Source organism: Taudactylus pleione, unplaced genomic scaffold (genome assembly GCF_031769625.1).
Source record: "Taudactylus pleione unplaced genomic scaffold, aTauple2 ptg001127l, whole genome shotgun sequence".
NCBI lineage: Eukaryota > Metazoa > Chordata > Amphibia > Anura > Myobatrachidae > Taudactylus > Taudactylus pleione.
This window is the reverse complement of record NW_028285528.1, coordinates 1,180,554-1,203,113: the sequence shown is the minus strand read 5'-3', so window position 1 is coordinate 1,203,113 and position 22,560 is coordinate 1,180,554. Positions and strand designations below refer to the sequence as shown.

At 43.5% G+C, this 22,560-nt stretch overlaps 1 protein-coding gene across 1 annotated transcript in view; it reads left to right on the top strand.

The window, feature by feature from the left end:
- Positions 1 to 14,159, top strand: part of LOC148453583 (uncharacterized) — a 62,769-nt gene extending 48,610 nt beyond the window's left edge. Inside the window, exons 3-8 of the mRNA XM_088461974.1 lie at positions 1,683 to 1,874; positions 2,523 to 2,601; positions 2,719 to 2,816; positions 2,975 to 3,224; positions 5,552 to 6,590; positions 13,704 to 14,159. Of these exons, the coding sequence (XP_088318100.1) occupies positions 1,683 to 1,874; positions 2,523 to 2,601; positions 2,719 to 2,816; positions 2,975 to 3,224; positions 5,552 to 6,051 (1,119 nt within the window). The 3' untranslated portion in view covers positions 6,052 to 6,590; positions 13,704 to 14,159. The remainder of the gene's footprint in view (positions 1 to 1,682; positions 1,875 to 2,522; positions 2,602 to 2,718; positions 2,817 to 2,974; positions 3,225 to 5,551; positions 6,591 to 13,703) is intronic.
- Positions 14,160 to 22,560: the final 8,401 nt, after the last annotated feature.

Here is a 22,560-nt window from a genome sequence, read left to right as displayed (position 1 = left end):
TATCTATAGTAATAATACAGGGATATGACTGGGGAGGTGAGTGGATCTGGGAGTGTCACAGTGACATAACTTATATCTATAGTAATAATACAGGTACATGACTGGGGAGGTGAGGGGATCTGGGAGTGTCACATTTGCATCACTTATATCTATAGTAATAATACAGGGACATGACTGGGGAGGTGAGAGGATCTGGGAGTGTCACAGTGACATCACTTATATCTATAGTAATAATACAGGGAAATGACTGTGGAGGTGAGGGGATCTGGGAGTGTCACAGTGACATCACTTATATCTATAGTAATAATACAGGGACATGACTGGGGAGGTGAGGGGATCTGGTGGTGTCACAGGGACATCACATATATCTATATTAATATTACAGGGACATGACTTGAGGTGAGGGGATCTGCGAGTATCACAGTGATGTCACTTATATCTATAGTAATAATACAGGGATATGACTGGGGAGTTGAGAGGGTCTGGGAGTGTCACAGTGACATCACTTATATCTATAGTAATAATACATGGACATGACGGGAGTTGAGAGGGTCTGGGAGTGTCACAGTGACATCACTTATATCTATAGTAATAATACAGGGACATGACTTGAGGTGAGGGGATCTGCGAGTATCACAGTGATGTCACTTATATCTATAGTAATAATACAGGGATATGACTGGGGAGGTGAGTGGATCTGGGAGTGTCACAGTGACATAACTTATATCTATAGTAATAATACAGGTACATGACTGGGGAGGTGAGGGGATCTGGGAGTGTCACATTTGCATCACTTATATCTATAGTAATAATACAGGGACATGACTGGGGAGGTGAGAGGATCTGGGAGTGTCACAGTGACATCACTTATATCTATAGTAATAATACAGGGACATGACTGGGAAGGTAAGGGGATCTGGGAGTGTCACAGTGACATCACTTATATCTATAGTAATAATACAGGGACATGACTGGGGAGGTGAGGGGATCTGGTGGTGTCACAGGGACATCACATATATCTATATTAATATTACAGGGACATGACTTGAGGTGAGGGGATCTGCGAGTATCACAGTGATGTCACTTATATCTATAGTAATAATACAGGGATATGACTGGGGAGTTGAGAGGGTCTGGGAGTGTCACAGTGACATCACTTATATCTATAGTAATAATACATGGACATGACGGGAGTTGAGAGGGTCTGGGAGTGTCACAGTGACATCACTTATATCTATAGTAATAATACAGGGACATGACTGGGGAGGTGAGAGGGTCGGTGGGTGTCACAGTGACATCACTTATATCTATAGTAATAATACAGGGACATGACTGGGGAGGTAAGGGGATCTGGGAGTGTCACAGTGACGTCACTTATATCTATATTATTAAGCAAGCAGCAGAGAGCTGTCTCAGATATTAGTATCAGTCCCACAGTCCTCACTGGAGTTGGGAATTATATGGCCGCAGTATGTTGTTTTCTTTCTGTCACTGACACATAGATGTTGGAGCTGCAGGAGATACTAAATACTCTACATTTTTCTGTATATAGGAGATTGTTATAATACTTAATTTAGTGAAATAGTCTTTTTGTATATTATGCAAAATGATCATCTAAATAAACAGCCCCATTTAGGTGGAGTTTAATTGATCTCCTCATTGATGTCTTCCCCAATACACAGGATTACACAGTAGTGAAGAAGAAATCCGGTCAGCATGTGACTCCCAGCACCAGTCCCCGTGTGTCAGGAGGACTGAGCGGGACCCAGAGCCTCATCACGGTGCCACCACCTCACTCACTGATACATGAGAGACACAATGACCAGAAGATGCTGGAACTCATCAACAATAACATTCAGCTGCTGACTGGAGAGGTGACTGCTGGGAATGTGACATTATACAGTAACACCAGGGGATGTGTCTGGGTGATGACTGGAGAGGTGACTGCTGGGAATGGGACATTATACAGTAACACCAGGGGATGTGTCTGGGTGATGACTGGTGACTGCTGGGAATGGGACAATATACAGTAACACCAGGGGATGTGTCTGGGTGATGACTGGAGAGGTGACTGCTGGGAATGGGACATTATACAGTAACACCAGGGGATGTGTCTGGATGATGACTGGAGAGGTGACTGCTGGGAATGGGACATTATACAGTAACACCAGGTGATGTGTCTGGGTGATGATTGGAGAGGTGACTGCTGGGAATGGGATATTATATAGTAACACCAGGTGATGTGTCTGGGTGATGATTGGAGAGGTGGCTGCTGAGAATAGGACATTATACAGTAACACCAGGGGGTGTGTCTGGGTGATGACTGGAGAGGTGACTGCTGGGAATGGGGCATTTTACAGTAACACCAGGGGATGTGTCTGGGTGATGACTGGAGAGGTGACTGCTGTGAATGGGACGTTATACAGTAACACCAGGGGATGTGTCTGGGTGATGACTGTATCATTGTGTGTGTCAGGTTCCCTTTTATGTGTCAGGATGTCACTGTCTATGTCTCCATGCAGGAGGGGGAGTATATAGAGGAACACAGGGGTCTGTACAAGGACCTGATGATGGAGAATCACCAGCCCCTCACATCACTGGGTAAGAGGAAACTCATTTATTGTACAGGGGAGAGCAGGTATGGGGGCCCACTATATACACACATCACATGATAATCACATATATACAATGTACTCAGTCACTGTATGTCTCCTACAGATGGGCCCAGTAACAGAAATACCCCAGAGAGATGTCCCCGTCCTCTTTATTCACAGGATTGTACAGAGGAGAATCACAGGACCCCACAGGAGCATCAGGTAGGTGGGATTTAGGGTCTCACCAATATACCAAAGTGTCTTTATATGATATGTAGGAAGCTGTGTGTGTCTTATTAACCAGAATTCTTCTAATTAATGTGATTTAATGAAATCTGACATTTCTAAACTGTTATTTTATTGTTTTGTGGGTTACTTAGGGTGAAAGTCTGGCTAATGTAAAGGCAGAAGATATAGAGGTAGAAGAAGAGACGTATGTGACTGATATGAAGGCAGAAGATATAGAAGGAGAAGAAGAGACATATGTGATTGATATGAAGGCAGAAGATATAGAGGGAGAAGAGACGTATGTGACTGATATGAAGGCAGAAGATATAGAGGGAGAAGAGACATATGTGAAGGGTGATCAGCAGTGTAAGGAGGAGGAAATCCCTACAGATATCAGCACAGGTGAATAATAAACACTTACTCAGAAAAGAGTCACATATTCTTCTTGCTCAATCACTACAACAGTACAAACTAATGAGGGAAATGTATCTGTCCAGTGGTGGAGTCAGGAGCCATCCTTCCCTATTATACTCCTGCTGTCCTCCTTACATCATGTCACTGTGTGTTACCAGCCCAGAGATCTGACCAGTCTCCTCCCCACACTCTCTGGTGTATCTCATACATCAGGAGCCATCAGCCCCTATTAGACTCCTGTTATCTATCATTTAAACATTTTAGAAGTCAACACTTTATTGTGTGTAATGGTAGCAATACAATACAGTACATCACACTAAGTGGTACCTAAAGCAGTTGCCATGTCAAAAGTAACCCACACAGTTTACCTGGGAGGGGGCAGCAGCTCACACCCCAAGTACTGATGGATGTCAGTCACTGCAATCACCCCCTGTATGCCCAATCACCCCCTGTATGCCCATCCAGTGACATAACTCTCAGGTGCAATGTTCTGCAGAAGTGTGAGGGGATCCCTAGTCCAGCAGCCTAACACCACCAAGGCCGGGAGCTCTTCCCACTGTACCATCCTGTAATACCATCCTGCTGGCAGGAGACAAAGCTCTGCTCTTCCATATCTCCTTGTAAGAGCCTAAACTCCACACCCCAGAGGACGTTACACAGTTCTGAGCTCTATGCCCCCCCTGTCCTGTCCTTGTAATACAGCTCAGTGCCCACAATGTAGGTATATACCCCTGTGCAGGTAACTCATTAGTGGTATTGGGTGTCCCTGCAGGGGGGCTGGGTGTGATGTACACTCCTCCTGATTACTAGTTACCCCCTGTGGTGTGAGTGCCTTAGTGTCTGAGAGTTACCGGGATAGAACAATGGGACTCAGAGGATTGGTAATGAGGAGGGGGATCTATGATAATGAGGGGTTCCTCCTCAATTCCTTCATATATCACCTGGCAATGTTACATATACACAACTTGACAGCCTAACTGTACACATTAATACTATACACCCCTTATGTGCTGTCTATACCCCTCACCTACAGTATTTGCTGCACAGTACTACTATACACCCCCCTCATGTGCTGTCTATACCCCTCACCCACAATATATGCTGCACATTACTACTATACACCCCTTATGTGCTGTCTATACCCCTCACCCACAGTATATGCTGCACTTTGCTACTATACACCCCCTTATGTGCTGTATATACCCCTCACCCACAGTATATGCTGCACATTACTTCTATACACCCCCTTATGTGCTGTCTATACCCCTCACCCACAGTATATGCTGTACATTACTACTATACACCCCCTTATGTGCTGCCTATACCCCTCCCCCACAGTCTATGCTGCACATTACTACTATACACCCCCTTATGTGCTGTCTATACCCCTCACTCACAGTATATGCTGCAAATTACTACTATACACCCCTTATGTGCTGTCTATACCCCTCACCCACAGTATATGCTGCACAGAACTACTATCAACATAAAATATAGATATATATGTTATACTTATACAGACCTTGACATGTATTTTATTGAAAGAGGTTCATTTAAACTTAGCTATAGATATCGGATAACTTTTAAATTAAATCAGCAAGCCATTGTTTTACTTGTTTTTTCAATACCCAATATGAACCATTCCATCAATGTCACTTAGCCTACCAGACGCCAAGTCTATTATCTGTAGCTGTGAATGTAACCTTATAACCAATTCCATGCTGAACCACCTTGATTTACATTGAGCTATTATGTTACAAGGCACAGATAACAAGATACATTGTGTGTCTTTTCAGGCTCAGAAAAAAAGGGCCATTTGTATTAAAATAATATGATACATTTTATACTAAATGTAATTTTTACATTCATATCATTTTAAATAGATTGTTTTTTTAATTACCAATATAGGGATATATGTTATACTAATACAGACCTTGAAATGTATTTTATTACAAGAGGTTCATTTTAACCTAGCTACAGTATAGATATCAAAACACTTTTTAAATAATTTCAGGCAGCTACTGGGTTAATGTCCTGTCTGCAACGTGATTAAACCTGTGTAATCTACAATGTAAATGAACCTGTATTTACAATCCTATTGGTCAGTCTTTGCTATAAAGTTTCTATTCCACATCATTTTGTATAATTGTTCCGTGAAAATTGGAGAGTTTTGACCGACTGTAAAGAGCTTATTGAAAAGCCCCTTCATAGTGCTGAACTGAGAAGAGCATTGGAAAAATGTTTTTTTTTGTTTTTGTTTTGTTTTTTAAATCACTTCAATTTTTCTATTCTCAATTTCTTATTTTTTTTCTTAGCATCTTTTTTTTGGACTAAAATAGAACAACAAGAAGATTTACAGCCACCCTGCAAATTGGTTCCGTCACAGAAAGGATCTAAGCTTTTGAATATCCAAGGATATTTATTTTCCAAAAACAAAAAGCGAGGAGATGTCTATTATTGGAACTGTGTTGAAAAGAAAAGTGGATTTTGTTCCTCGTATGCCAGCACTCTTAATTTTGACAGACCAGTGGTGCGGTCTCATGGAGAACATAATCACCCTCCACGTGCTGAGCGAACAGATGTTGCTTTTGCCCTAGCTGCTATAAAAGACCGTGCCAAACGTACAGCTGAACCACCCTCACAAATAATTCAAGCAATCCTCTCGAAGATGCCAACTACAAGTGCTGCATTAATGCCTAATCGGGATGCACTCAGACAAGTGGTAAAACGTGCTAGAAGAGCGGACTTGCCTGCAGAAGCACTTAAATTTGCCCATCTAAATGTTCCTGACAATTTACGGGAAATTGACGGATGAACTGTTACTTGTAAAAGACAATTATTTTGCTGAAAACGGGATTTACATTTTTAGTACATTTTACAGTCTTCGGAGACTTCAAAATGCTCCATACTGGATAATGTATGGTACATTTAAAACTTGTCCCACCATGTTCCATCATTTGTATACAATACATGCTATGGTTGGGACTGATGCATCTACACAAAGATTCCTCCCCCTAATTTTTGGATTATTATCGAGTAAAAGTGAGGAAATGTATCTACATTTTTTTTTCAGATTTCATTTGTACATAATTTGAAATAAATTGTTTTTTACGTTACTCCTCCACCCAAAAAAAAAACTTATATTTTTGTTTAATTGCAAATGGTTAATATTTCATGCACAATACCTTGCAAGTTTTCGTTACGGTTTTCTTGTTCTGTGATTTTTTTAATACTTTGGAACTTCACTATTTTTTAAAATTATTAACAACGCCCCAACAGACTTTTTTGGGGGAGTTACATTTTTACTACATTGGAAGCAAGGATCATTCAAGGAGAACTTACAAGTCAACTAAGGTAATTATGAAAATATAAAGTAAGTAAGTTTTTATATACCATTTTGTTCATCAAATGCATATAGTTTTAATGCTTTTATTATGATTCTGTTTTTTGTATTATTTAGTTTTATCGATCATGAAAAAATGTATATATTAGTACATTATATTCGTAACTATAAGCCCTATATTTATTAAAAATAATTTTTACAGGTTCTTAGGTTTCCAATATTAAAAAGTTATATACGTTTTGTCGAAGCTGGATTATTGGCTGAGACCAGATCAGTTTAAAATTGAATCGCAGTGACACCATCTTGCGACTGGCCGCAAGACGCCATTTTGCGAAATGGCCGCCTAAGCGCCATTTTAGATAAACTCACATTTTAGTACATGTGACGATAATACCATTAGCATCATGCGAATGCATCTGTGACCATCACCAAAGGTTACGGCGATTCACCAAAAGCCTATTTCATTACTTTACGTATTATAAAACAAGAGATATGGTAAGAACTTACCTTTGTTATCTCTGTTTCTACGAAGTCCATACGGTCCACAGGGTTGACAATGGGGTATAGCTAGATCTGGATCCATTGGCACCACGCAGTTAAAGCTTTAGCTGCTCCCAGGATGCACTTGGGTCCGTCCTCTATACCCCGCCCCCGAGCCACAGCACCTCAGTTGGTAAGCAGCCAAGGCCGGAGGAGGAGACTAAACAGAGAGAAGGAAGACTGGAACACACAAGAAACCATACTCACAGAAATGGGAGACGGAAAACCGGTGACCAGCCACACAGCCCATTTGAAGCCAGGTGCGTGAGGGCGGGCGCCCTGTGAACCCTATGGACTTCGTAGAAACAGAGATAACAAAGGTAAGTTCTTACCATATCTCTTGTTTTCTACTTCAGGGTCCATAGGGGGTCCACAGGGTTGACCTTGGAGATGTCCCAAAGCAGTCCAACTAAGGGTGGGGACGCTCCTGTGCTGAAAGGAGCACCCAGCGCCCAAACGATGCATCCTGAGAGGCGAAGGTGTCAAACGCATAGAACCTCAGAAACGTTTGAATTGAAGACCAAGTGGCTGCCTTACACAGCTGAACTGCAGAAGCGCCACGTCTAGCAGCCCAAGAAGGACCCACAGAACGAGTGGAATGAGCCTTAATAGAGGCTGGCACAGGTAAACCCACCTGTGCATAAGCCTCACAAATAACGGAACAAAGCCAACGGGCTAATGTTTGTTTGTTGGCAGGCCAACCCCTCTTGTGAAAACCAAAGAGGATAAACAAGGAATCGGACTTCCTAACCAAATCCGTTCTGTCCACATAGATTCTAAGCGCCCGGACCACATCTAAGGAAGTCTCACCAGCTGAAAGATCAGGGGACTGAAAAGCTGGCACAACAAGTTCCTGATTAATGTGGAACTTCGAGACCACTTTGGGCAAAAACTCAGGACGAGTGCGGAGCACCGCTCTGTCCTGGTGAAAAATCAGGAAAGGAGGGCGACAGGAAAGCGCCCCCAATTCAGACACCCTCCTGGCCGAAGCAATTGCCAGGAGAAAAACAGTCTTAAATGTCAGCCACTTGAGCTCCCCCCACTCAAGAGGCTCAAACGGAGGACCCTGCAGGACCCGTAGAACCACCGCCAAGTCCCAAGGAGCCACAGGAGGCACAAAGGGAGGCTGGATCCTGAGAACACCTTGGAAAAAGGTGTGAACATCCGGCAGTATTGCAATCCGCCGTTGAAACCACACGGACAAGGCGGACACATGAACCTTCAGAGATGCAAGGTGTAAGCCGAGGTCCAATCCTGATTGAAGAAATTCCAAGATCATAGAAACTCGGAACACCTGAGGATCATAATGTCTGGACTCACACCACTGAAAGTAAGTGTGCCACACCCTGTGATAAATCCGTGCTGAAGCAGGCTTGCGTGCCCTGAGCATGGTACCAATAACCGAACTGGAGAAGCCCCGAGACCTTAAGACGGCTGTCTCAAGAGCCACGCCGTCAAAGACAGCCGATCCAGATCCGGGTAAAGGCAGGGCCCTTGAGACAACAGGTCCCGACGCTGAGGAAGAAGGTACGGAGCGTCGATGGAGAGGCTCCTGAGATCGGAGTACCAAGGATGTCTGGGCCACGCCGGAGCCACCAGCACGAGCGTGCCGCCGTCCTGCTTGAATTTCCGCAGAACCCGAGGAAGTAGGGATATCGGAGGAAACAGATACGCCAGGTGAAACTTCCATTTCACCGACAGTGCGTCCACCAGACTTGCGCCTGCGTCTCTTGTCCTTGACCCGTAAACGGGCAACTTGTGATTGTGACGGGAGGCCATCAAGTCCAGCTCCGGCAGTCCCCACCTGTCCACGAGTAGCTGAAACACCTCTGGGTGAAGCGACCATTCCCCGGGATGCACGTCGTGACGGCTGAGGAAGTCCGCTTCCCAATTGAGGACTCCGGGGATGAAGACCGCCGAGATCGCTGGAATGTGACACTCCGCCCAAGTCAGGATGCGAGACACCTCCGACATCGCTGCCCGACTGCGAGTTCCTCCTTGGTGGTTCATATACGCCACCGTGGTGGCGTTGTCGGACTGCATCTGTACCGCCCTTCTGTGAAGAGCGGGGCCGGACAGCTGCAGAGCCCTGTATACTGCCCGCAGTTCCAGGATGTTGATGGGAAGAAGTGCTTCTTCCGCAGACCAACGACCCTGGAGAGACAATGAACCGGTCACTGCCCCCCAACCCCGGAGACTTGCATCCGTCGTGAGCAGGACCCAGTCCGGGATACAAAAGGGGCGCCCCTCGACCAGATGAGCTGTCTGAAGCCACCAAGCCAAAGATTGCCGAACGTCCGGAGACAACACCAGCACCTGAGAGCGGATCCGGTGAGGTAACCCGTTCCATTCCGATAGAATCAGCCCCTGCAGGGGCCGGGAATGGAACTGGGCAAATTCCACCATGTCGAATGTCGACACCATGGACCCCAGAACTCTCATAGCCGAATGGACCGACAGGCGGCAACTGCTCAGGCAACTGCATATCCGCAGCTGTAGGGAGGCGACCTTCTTCGGAGTCAGGAAGATCCTTTGCTGATGGGAATCCAGCAGGGCTCCCAAATGAACCATCCGCTGTGATGGAATCAGGGAGGACTTTGTCCAATTTATCAACCACCCGTGTGCTTGCAGGCAAGCGATCGTCAGGTGGAGATGTTGAAGCAGTACCTCCAGGGAGCTCGCCAGCAACAGGAGGTCGTCCAGATACGGCAGCAGCCATACATTCTGGTTCCGAAGATGTGCGGCCATGACCGCCATAATCTTCATGAACACCCTCGGTGCCGTGGAGAGACCAAAGGGTAGCGCCCGGAACTGATAGTGGTGTTGAAGGATAGCGAACCTCAGGTACCGCTGGTGCGAAGGTGCTATCGGAACATGGTAATCCCCCAGTTCCATCGCCAGAATGATGGAACGTAATGTTTCCATCCTGAACTTGGGAACTCTGAGGAATTTGTTCAGAGACTTCAAGTTGAGGATAGGGCGATGAGAACCATTGGGTTTCTGCACCAGAAACAGACGAATAATACCCCGTCCCTCGTTGTGATTGGGGAACGGGAACAATGACCCCTGCTTTCAGCAAGGACTCTATAGCCTCCTGAATCTGTAATGCCTTGGTCTTGTCCTGAGAAGGACTCGTGCAGAAAAACTGGTGGGGTGGTCTGTGCCGAAAAGACAGGGCGTACCCCTGGGAGACCACTTCTCGAACCCAGGCATGTGTGGTGGTATTGTGCCAGCACTGGGCAAATCGAAGAAGTCGTCCTCCCACTCTGAGGTCCCCCAGAGGGAGGCCCGTCCCATCAGGCCGCAGGTTTATCTTCCTGCTTGGAAGAAGGGTGCCGAGCACTCCAGGCTTGCTTCTTGGGTTTAGAGGCAGTCTTACTCGCCGACTGTCTCGGGAAGGACTGACCTTTTGCCTTACCCTGAACCCGAAAGGAACGAAAAGCCGAACTCCGAACCTTAGCAGGCAGTGCCGCCGAAGGGAGGAAAGCAGACTTGGATTTAGCCAGTGTATCCACTATTTTGTCCAAGTCCGGACCAAATAGTAATACCCCATTGAAAGGTAAGGCCTCCAGGCCTTTCTTTGAATCAGAGTCCGCTCTCCAGGACCGCAACCATAAGGATCGGCGGGCAGACACCGCTGCAGCCGATACCTGCGAAGTCAGCAGACTAGCATCTAAAGAGGCTTCCCCAATGTAAGAAGCAGCGTCCCTCATCTGTCCCAACAACGCCCTCTGGACATCCGGAGCGTCGTCCGGGAAGGTATCTTCCAATGCATTGGCCCACCCCTCAATGGCCTTGGCTACCCAGGAGATGGCCATGGACAGTCGGGCCACCGCCCCGGAGAGGGAGTAAATAGACTTTAAGCAAGTCTCAACTTTCCTGTCCGTGGGATCCTTCAGCGAGGATATAGACGGTAATGGTAAGGTAGCGCCCCGAGTTAAACGGGTGACATGGGAATCCACCGCCAGTGGAGTTTCCCATTTTTTACAATGTGCCTCAGGGAAGGGATAATTAGAAGCCAACCGCTTCTGAGGAAGGAATCTCTTACTGGGCGCCTGCCAAGCTACCGCCATATGATCCGTCAACTGATCCGACAGTGGAAACACCGCAGAAGCCACCTTAGTTTTTTTGAAACTAGGATACTTCGACTTAGGAACCGGTGCCTCATCCTCTATAAGAAGAATGGCTCGCACCGCCCTAACCAGTGCTCGCACATTAATGGACAACTTGGTATCCATTTCCTGGACCGAGGCGTCCGAGTCAGTGTCATCAGGGACCTCCCCATCATCTGAGGATCCCTCTGAGTCCGATACCTGAGCCGCCCGCGCCATGAGTGGGCGTTTTGAAACCCTAGAAGGCATGTCAGTCTGCAACATTGACTGAAAAGCCGAGGATGCGGCCGCCAAATTTTGCACGGAGTTGGAGAGCACATCCACCCAGGGTGGAGGAGTCGCCATAGGGGCCTGAAAAGGTACCACAGGCTGCTGCGGCACAGGGGAAGCCTGTACATACATAGACAACCCCGTATATGGACCCACAGACTGAGACCCAGGAGGACTCCGCAATAACTGCGGGACACCCGGGGAATGGGGGATGGTCGGCTGGGGTAACGCCCTAGTAGGGAGAGCAGTCGGGACCGACAGACGGTCCGCAATAGACACCAGCACTTGAGAAAACATCGCCCATGGTGGTTCCTGCGTCAGAGAAGGTCTGGATGGGCCAGGAGCCACCTGGCACCGACTACACAGGCCATCCTGTGACAAATCCTCCCTATCCACTCCTGCAGAACAGCGTCCGCAGGAGGCCAACACCGGAGCCACTGAGCGCTCAACCTCCTCGTCTGACATGACAGAATATATTATATAGCCAAAAAATATATCTGGCAACAGGGCAGAAGTAAACGCATTCACCGGTGTGCTGAACAACAGCCCACAATATGGCACTGTGTAGCACACAACTGTATGTGACGAACCTCACAAATACGTGATTTATATAGGTGAGGTCTGTAGAAATGCCCCTCCCCCACACACCTGTAGGGCTTGTAGGAGAAGTAAAGGGACAGGTATAAGCTGACAGTAAGTGGAAAATAAGCACAGACAGGCAGCACTAGCAAAAGTCACATACCATGCAGAGAAGATATACTCGCTGCACCTTTCCACTACAATCAACCTGCCCAGATTCAGTGTCTGGGAGGGCTATAGTGCTGTGTACGCTGTCCTTAAATCGGGGGAGAGGTACACAGGGGGACCGGTCCGCGTGCTCCCTGAGATCTGCGTTGCCACAAAGAAAATGGCCCCCAGAGACCTCAGAAGAGTGGCCGAAGAGTCTGCAGCTCAGCGACGCCAGACTGCATGCTGAAAGGCGCGCTGAGCTGAGGGGAGGAGCCGTAAGACAGGGAAGGCTTCCTCCCCTGGCTAGCCTATTAACCCCAGGGCTTGCCGGCTTCCCACTTGCCAATATATCCCTGGTGGTCTAGTGGTCCCACGGGGTATTCCTCCTTAGAGGGGAAGCCCGCCGCCACCGCTAGCGGCCCCCGATCTGTCCCCTAGGACCGGGGGCAAAAGACTGCATGTGCAGGCAATACCCGCGAGCCGCCGCTAATCGGCGACTCGCGGCTTACCTTATCCCCGGCGACTCCGGCAGCAGTCCAGGGAGGTACCCAGAGTCCGGCTAGTACGGACTCTGGCCCCCCCGCCGCGATCCCCAGTGCAGTACTGGCGGCGCGGCGCCAGCGGGGAAGGAGAGCGGCAGCATAGACAGCCCGTCGCTGCCACACTAGAGAGCCTCTGTTTAAAAAATCTAACAGGCTTTTTTTTTTTTTTTTTTTTAAATAGAAAGTGCTCAGGTGACCCGACTTCGGCTGGGCACCAACTCAAACTGAGGTGCTGTGGCTCGGGGGCGGGGTATAGAGGAGGACGGACCCAAGTGCATCCTGGGAGCAGCTAAAGCTTTAACTGCGTGGTGCCCATGGATCCAGATCCAGCTATACCCCAAGGTCAACCCTGTGGACCCCCTATGGACCCTGAAGTAGAAAGGATATATTCCAGAAATGGCTATACATTATTGCACTAGAGCAAGTGGCCAGGTGACAACTGACTTGTGTAGATAAGCTTCCTGAATAGTGTTTGCCCACTACGGGTGGTCCGGCTAGAATAAATTAGCAAGCTTCCTGCAATGACATGATTTCAAAGGCTAGAGTGTCACCTTGGGTCTGTCTCTTGTAAATGGGATATTTTGCATTTTAACACAAGAGTCTGTGAAGACAAAAAAAAGGTATCTTTCCTTTGAACACAGGGAAGGTGCTGACAGGACATGTAGAACTATCTAGCCCAGCATGTCACGCTGCTAAAATGTTAGAGTCAAACGCACCCATCTCCATACACACATTAATACGTCTTTATATCAAACCCCAAATACTCACACATTACATATTCACACATAAGGTTTAATAAGCTTTAAAGTATATGATTTAAGTTGATTTAGTTAGTTTAAATGCTGAGAAATAAAGGTATTTGATAATTAAGGGATTATACATGATAAGCAAGTTGTGTTTGGTTTTGTTCTGATGCGTACGTTTTTTACAGCATTCCGGTGTTATCGGTGGAGAGATCGCATCATGCAAACTCAAGTTATGGATCGCAGAACTTACAAGCAACAAAATGTTTAACTGTTGGAATGTTAGAGAAGGCGTTACTAGAAAGATACCCAGCTGTTAGAGACAGGGAGAGTCTATTTGAACCAGCCTGTTAAATGTGCTGTAACATATGCTTCTCCTCTGGGAACCAATGACATCGCCAAGAAACTTTCCCATTGTCCTGTCTTAGTCTGGGGGGGATAAATATGTGTGCCCAAATACTGTTTTTTTAGTCTTCATGCTGAATGCTGTTTGACTGAGGGTCTCTTACTGATGCCTATCTCTGTGTCCGGAGGCGCTGCCTATGATACTGTACTTGGGTCTGTATTATTCCTTTTACGCCTAAATTGTGTATGTATCAATTGCGTGTAACTGACTGAACTTTTACCTGAATAATACTTGTGCTTTGGAACCACAGATTCCACTCCTGTCTTTATTTGCGGTCAGACTGCGTACGCAAATTAGCGTTATTCTTAGAGGTTTATAGGAAGGATTTCAGAAGGTATAGGCAGGGGTATATAGAGGTTCTGATCCAGTTTCATTAGTTTAATTTTTATTGCACATATTATAATGTAAAAGTCTTATGGCTGTATTAAATTACAGTTGAAAACTCAGCCGATGACAGATAAATTATGGACTGTAGTAGCTGTAATATATTAAACATAAACTTTAAAATCATTCACAGGAATGAAATTATTGTAAATAGTGTGAAATATTTTATACCAAACATAATAATGATGTCTAAATGAACATTCTGAAACTATTAAAAAGATAGCGTACCAATCTGTATCACTATAAAATGTTGTTATTGTTGTTCTCCAGGGTTAACAAGAATATTAGCACATATCTAATCTATTTTCCTAATAATAGCTTTATACAAGAGTCCGTATGGTTAAAGTATAAAATGTAAAATTCACAAGGCATCAAAGGCAAAGTTGATCTGTTGTACCTATTCTATCTGAATTTCATAAAATCAAACCAGGGGATGTAAATAAAATTATCACCTACAATATAACAAACACTATTAGGATTATTAAACACTTTGTATACATATAGGTATCTAATAATTGTGTATACAAGCTAATAGATTGAAACAAACCATACATTTAATATCACTAATTTTTTTATTTATTTTTTTTATTAATCACCATGGGACTTTTTATATTGGATGTAATATTTGGTTTGCTGAAATGCGGTGCATTTGAACTCTTTTTTTATTGAACAGATATAGAATTTATGGGCCTTAATGATTTCATTGTTTGACCCCTAAAGATTTTTCTCTTGGTCTCAGTAGGAGTATACATTAGATACGTAGCTTTAACACGCATCAAAATTTCAGTAATTTAAATGTTATCCTTATTTGATAGTCACACAATAATCGGGATTATATTAGCACTACATGATATCAGTATTGTAATTGATGGTGTAGTCCATGCCTGGCCAACCTGTGGCTCTCTAATTGTCGTGAAACTACAAGTACCAACATGACCTGACACAGGATATTAGTGAATGCAAATACTTCGGCAGGTGGATTCAGGTACTTTTTATATTTGATGTAATATTTGGTTTGCTGAATTGCGCTTTATATGAACACTTTATTATTGAACAGATATAGATTTTAGGGGCCTTAGGTGGCTTTCAGTTACCCATGATAGTATGTGTATCATATCGTTAATGTATGTTCCTCCCAAAAAAATCATTTCATTGTTTGACCCCTAAAGATTTGGTCTCTTAATAGGAATATACATTAGATATGTAGCTTTAACACACACCAAAATTTCAGTAATTTAAATGCCAACTGATTACTTTCTCCCACCCTCACTTCCAAGTTTTTTAGCTGTTCTGATCCCTACCCCTGGAACTCTCTTACTCTTAAGGTGCTTACACACTTGGCGATTTTTGACACCATTTGCCCGATTTCGACGAATCGTGACGACAAATCGTGTAAAATATGCCGAAATCATGTGTCCACTCACGATGCTGATGCGCGTCCCCGCTCATCGTACATCGCATCTTCAGATCTGCCGTGCTGTAGGGCAGATCTGACAATCTGGGACAAGATGTGGTGCCAATTGTAAGTACTTTTTACTCACGATCTATCGCACGATTCATTGTACGTCGCTGAATTTGATTGACAGGAGCCTGTACACGCCCAAATTGTCATCTTGTGCAGCATCGTAGATTGAAGGAGAAGGACACGATTGCACAATTGAGGTTTGCTATTCCTGGTTTTGGGGAGTATTGCTACTGCAACCCCACTGCCCACCAATGTGCGTCACCCACCTATAAATGCATGAACTAGCCACCGCCCGCCTATATGAGGTGGGCGGTGGCTGGATCATGTATTAAACTGCCATGCCCACCAATGTGAGTTACCCACTCACTGCCCACCAATGTCACGGCCACCTAATAAATACCTAGAAAATATGAAAACACTTCAAATATATTTAAACGCCATAAACTAATATATTGCAATAACAGAAACAGATATATTACAACAACAGAAACAAATCTATTACATCAGCATAAACAAATATATTACATCAGCATAAACAAATATATTAAAAACCTGTAAAGAAAAATATTAAAATACCTTTACAAACATATTAAAATCCTGTAAAAAAAACAAATTAAAACATTTAACATTAACAATCACAAAACCGTTTCCAATTATAGCTAAAAATGTATATGTCCATATTTTTCTTCTTCCTAGGAATGTCTATGGATAGCGAGCGAGAGTTTGTGACTGGATTCCTAGAGATCCTGCAGTCCAAAGAGTGTCTATGGTGGATAAGCTGTAGACAATACTATAATAAGTCCCAAAAATTGGCAGCTTTGGAAGTGTTGTTGGAGTACACCAAAAAGTTTGTAGCGGATGCTACCCTGAAAACAGTCTGCCAGAAAATCCAGAACTTGCGTACGGTGTACATAAAGGAAAAAAAAAAGGTGACGGTCCGGAGCGGGCACAGACTACCTGTATCATCCAACACTGTGGTACTATAACATGATAAGCTTTAGCAGCGATCTCCACAACGCCAGTCCGTCGTCCTGATGACCGAGCGAGAGGGAGAAGAGGAGGTGGCAGAAGTGAGTGGACTGTCTGAGGAGAAGTTGCAACACAGTTCATAAATCAAACCCTTTTTTTTTTTTTTTTTAGAATAATCCCAAATGTCCACTTTAGTCAGTTATCTCACAGACAGTCCTCCTGCCATGGCACCGCACCTGGTCTGTTGAAATAGGCCATATACTCCGCCCTCACTTCTTTGGCACGTGCTGTCGATGTTGTTTGAATTGGAGGTGCAGACACCGATGTAAACTGGGCAATCTCCTCCGGCTGTCCTGCATCTTCTGGTCTAGCTGTGACTGGTCCCCGTTGTGTTGTTTTTCTTCGCAAAAAGTTATACAGCACACAGCACGCCATCACGATCCAGTCTTGTCCACACGTAGGTTTATGGTGGTGTGGAAAATGCGGAAACGATTATTCAGTATTCCAAACGCATTTACCACAATGTGTCGTGCTCAGGATAGACGATAGTTGTAGATCCTCTTCTCTCTGGTCAGGCCCCTCTGTGGAAATGGCTTCATCACATGTTCATGCAAAGCAAAAGCCTCGTCTGCAACGAAAACGTAATTTAGGCCGTGTTTTGTCTTGTCCAGTGACAGCAAATTGAGGATTTTGTTGGTGAGTTTCTGGTAGAATGCCGTTTGTTTGAAGGACCCACCGTCCGAAGCACGGCCATTCTTGCCAACATACATACATTTGTAGTTGGCATTCAACACTGCCATGAGAACGATGCTGAAGAAGCCTTTATAGTTGTAGTAATATGATCCAGTGTTGGCAGGTGGTTTGATGCGAATATGTTTTCCATCGATGGCTCCTCCACAGTTAGGGAAATTCCAACATTGTTCAAACTGTTCAGCGATGCTCTTCCACTCCTCCATGGTGTTTGGAAACTAGAAAAATAGTAGAATATGGGTTAAAACGTGACACATAATATTTTTTCTCCATTTTTTTCCTATATAGACTCCCACCCAAGAGCCGACTTTGTCCTCTTCTCCGGACATCAGTCTGATCGGGGACAGCGAGGTGGATAGATCATCCCCATGCCCACCAAACATTCAACCCCCCCAACATCTTCCGCACCTCACCAAAGAAAAAAAAAGGCAGGGGAAAAAGCAGCAGCAGCAATACACAGAGCCAGAGGACATATTCCTGCAGCAGGCGGAAAAAATCCTCCAAAAACAGCCTGACGACATAGATGACTTCACGTCACATATAAATAGCGCTATGCACAAAATGAATGACCAAACAAAGAAGGATTTCTAGAGGCTGGTGTATGAGCTGTTAATTAGGTCTCTAAATTCACATTTACATGGTTCAACATATATAGCAGACCCTCTTCTGTACTCACCTGTCCCAACCGCCTCTGTGAGGCCCCCCCAGCCCAGTTGGATACTACTCCCCCACCCAGTACCCCGTCCACAAGCCAAACTATTTACACTGCTCTGCTGGAGACAGAGGCTGGTTTGCCCCATTATTCATAATTGTAATGCATTTTTTTGTATTATTGTTACCTGTACTATCACCAAATTTTATCACTCCCAATAGGTGCTGTATGCTATATGGTGGTGATGATGCTGATTGGACAAGGTCACTACACACATGGCACAAGTACAGATTGATGGAAGCCGGGGCTACAATCTGTACTTGTGCCATGTGTGTATTGGCCTGTTCAATCTGGCATTTGATCCACCGTATAGCATACAGCAGCCTAGCTATTGGGAGTGATAAAATTTGGTGATAATGCTGTTTTCTACTTTTTATATGCATAGTTTCAAATTTATATATCAAAAATTATTTATTACTGCACAGTGTTGTTAATACGGCCTTATTGACTGACAATACAGTTATATAAAGAGTTAAAACAACAACAACAAAAAAATACTTTTTCTTTCAGAAGAAACAAATGTGTAGTGTGTTTTTTTTTCTTACCTTACAATACTGGTACTGCAGCACTTTAACGATAGCCTTGCAGGTCTCCGGATTGATGACGCCCAAGGACTGAGGGGGGGGGGAGGGTTCCAAACTTCAGGTCTTCCAGTGACCTTCCTTTAGCCAGGTACCTCAGGGTAGCCACCAGCCTCCCTTCAGCAGGGATTGCCCTCTGTAGCCTTGTGTCCTGCCTCCGGATGTGGGGGGTAACCATACTCAGCAACTCCTGGAAGGTGGCGTCATCCATACGCAGGTAGTTGCGGTAGTCATCTGGGTTGTTCTCCTTGATCTCCATCAGCAGGGACATGTGAGAGCGGGTATCCCTTTGCTGCAGCCACTCTTTGGTCCAGCATGCTCTTCTCCTTCTCTGGGCCATCTCCTGGATCACCTTGACCCCAGCTTGGACAATCAACACTTTATACTGATAGGGATGCATCAGCACAGAATTCAAGCACAGGATAGAATGCAGGTAGCACACACTTGCTGGTAGAACACACTTTGTAAAAGACAAGCCAAATACAAAGCAGAGCACAGTAGCAATGTACAGGGTTCAGTAGGTATACACCTAGCCTCACTAGTAGCAGAGCAGAATGTGCACAGGGTTAATATGGCGCCTGCTTTTTAGACCCCCTAGCTAGCCCCGCCCATTATTTAAATTTCCAGCCAATCGTGAAGATCCTTGTGTGTTGTTTGGTAAACTCACGATCTATCGTGCACGATCTCACGATTTGGACTTCCAACATGTTGCATAATAGATTGTGAAATCGTGAATCAAATTGGCAGCATTTTAGACCTAATCGTGACCACGACTGCCGGGGAGCTTCAGGGGAAAGCTCAATAGAAATCGTATACGATGTCTGATCGAGAGCACTTCGCCAAGTGTGTAGACACCTTACTCTACCGATCATATTCTCCACCTCTCTCCAAATGTTGCAAAGGATCTCCAAACTCACTACTTCATCAAATCCTTCCAGCTCTCATCCTAACCTACTGCTCCATGCTCCTTCCTGTCTACCCCATCTGTTTTATACCAGTATGTGTGCCCCTTTGCTTTAGAATGTAAGCTCTAATGAGCAGGGCCCTCTTCCCTCATGTGCTTCTCCTTCTCTCACTCATATAATAATATACTACAAACTTCCCACAAGGGCACATAACAGTTGGTTGCTGATGCTTACATTTTTTTTTATGACTGCTATTGCAGCAATGTATATGATCTGTCTCCTTGTCCTACATTTTTTTGTAAGTTAAGTCATTGTTTTTGTGTTTGCTCATTTGTTTTTGTACTTTTTCAGGCGTTACGGAACCCTGGTTGCGCCATATAAATAAAGTTTAATAATAAGAATATTAATAAAGTTAAGAGTTATGTTTCAAATTGTGCAATCCATTTTGGACTAAAGTCTTTTATGTAATTTAAATAAGTTTACTGTTAATCAATTGCATAGAAAGTGCATAAATTTTTTATAATTTTTAAATATATATTTTTTATCCCATGAATAATTATATTTCATGTTTTTGCTATTGTTTTTTTTAAAAAGACACTATAAATACACAATTATTTGTATAATGAGCCTCAGTCATTACTGTAAGCAAGGGCACAGCTCAACACAGATTAACTATTATTCTGAAACTGCACATGCTCATGACCCATTTTGCAAGGGTATATAATGTGTCCTGGTAACATTATTTAAATCCTTTTTAATGCCTCTGACATATTGACAGCCATAATATTAAAAAAATAGTGACAGGTGTTTTATCATTCTCACAAAGGGTGTGTGTCTGAATCGTCTTCGGTCAGTTGTAATCCCATGTACTGTATGAACATAAACTGCATGCTGGCCTTGCAAAGCGCCCAGCAAGAGTAAGCTTGGTCTTTCTCAGCTGTCCTGCTGCATTGCGACATCCATGATGTCATCCATCCATCAACCATTGATTTGTGTGATTTTTTTTTTTTTTTTTAGTGCAAAATATATTTATTATTAATAATTGTCAAAACAATTAAATAACAATTCAGATATGGAAACCATGTCAGGGTCAGTATCAGAAAACATAGTTCAAGAATTAGGACTCAATAACCAAAATCACCAGTGACATCATAAAACATAAAAAAGACCCACAAATCTAGCAAGAAAATAAAAATAAATAAATAAAAGACATGCAAAAGAAAGACAATGGGGACAACCAGACAATAGGGTGAATAGAGGGGAGGAAAGGGGAGTAGATAAATGTAAAAAATGTATATCAGAAAAAGAGTAAGCAGTCGCCACAGATCAAATAATGTAACCCGCATCCATCAATTCCCATTGCAAGGGTAGAGAAAAATAATAATTAAAATAAAGTAAAGCAGTAATACAACCTATTAACCAGGTGCAAGCTCATGACTTACTACAGACAGGACAGACCTAGGAGCGGGTAGAGGACAGTATAGTTTTGAAGGTCACAGACTCCTTGAAATCCATCCAGTGGAACCAGGTATCCCTAAAGGACTCATAACCATTATAAGTAGAAGACCGTATATAATCCATTTCCATATATGTCTATCCTAGTAAACCATTCCATAACGATTTGTGTAATTTTTGATCCTATCCTTCAACCTCCATGGCAGTTCAGGAATTACAAATACAGCATGGGGTGTCATACACCTCCCTGCTGAATTTTCATTTTTGTCAAAGATAACAATTTGAAGGTTACCTGCGTTCAGTTTTGCAAATTATATCCTGGATGAATCATGCACAAAATCGATAACCTATGTGTTTTCATTACAATTATATGAAAAATAAAAAAGATAAGTCCATTAATTAAAAAAAAAATTAACTCAAGTGATATGAATATAGTCTTTAAATAATTTACAATAAACTTTATAGTATTTAGTTTATTTGATTTTTTTTAATTTAAATTATTTTTGTTTAATTATTTTATATTGATACAATACTGCTTTTAGACTAATGTAAATGAACAATTATTCTTTTTTTAAAACTTATTTTTAAAATGTTGGTTAATTCAACATGTGTTAATTAAAAAAAAACTATATATATATATATGTGTGTATATATTACACACATATATATATATATAAAGAAACACAGCGGCACTCTTAGGACTGATATAAATAAGACTCACGTGTCAAGTGTTCAACGTTTCAGTCTGGACGACTTATCAATAACAGCAAGACAGGTGATACAGTACATGCCTAAATACCAAGTGACATCCCATAATACAAGCGTGCAAACTGCCAAGTGCCGTCCGCTTAGTGAGTGACGTCACAGGAGCGGTACCGGTGCGCCCGTGATGATGCAGCTATTGGGAGCATTGTTGTCATGGTGAATTACAATGGCAACCCGGCTCTGCCATATACACGCATGTTGGTTACGGCTATAAGCCTCCACATACTCTGCGGACAACAATTCCGAGGTAGTGGACCAGGTGTGCACCGTGCAAAAGTGAACATATCATTAAACATGATGTAACATAAGTCATAAACAGACAGCAGAACTAACACTACAAATCAATATAGTGTATTAATGTCCGTATTATAATTGTAAAGTGTTCTTAAAGTGTCTATAATGGCTGTAATATGCATATTGGCATAAGGTCAGAAAAATGATAGAAAATAGTACTATTTTTGTGCCTAAAGAAATTAAGTTCAAACTAAAAATGTGTTTAAAACAATATTTTGTAGTATAAAGTGTATTTTTTAAAAATAGAAAAAATACAACTTCTTCTGCCTCATGCAATCCTTAAAATTCTGATTATATTATCAGTCTCCAAGGCTTTCTGAATATACAACTAATACATCTCATTTAAAATTAAATAAATA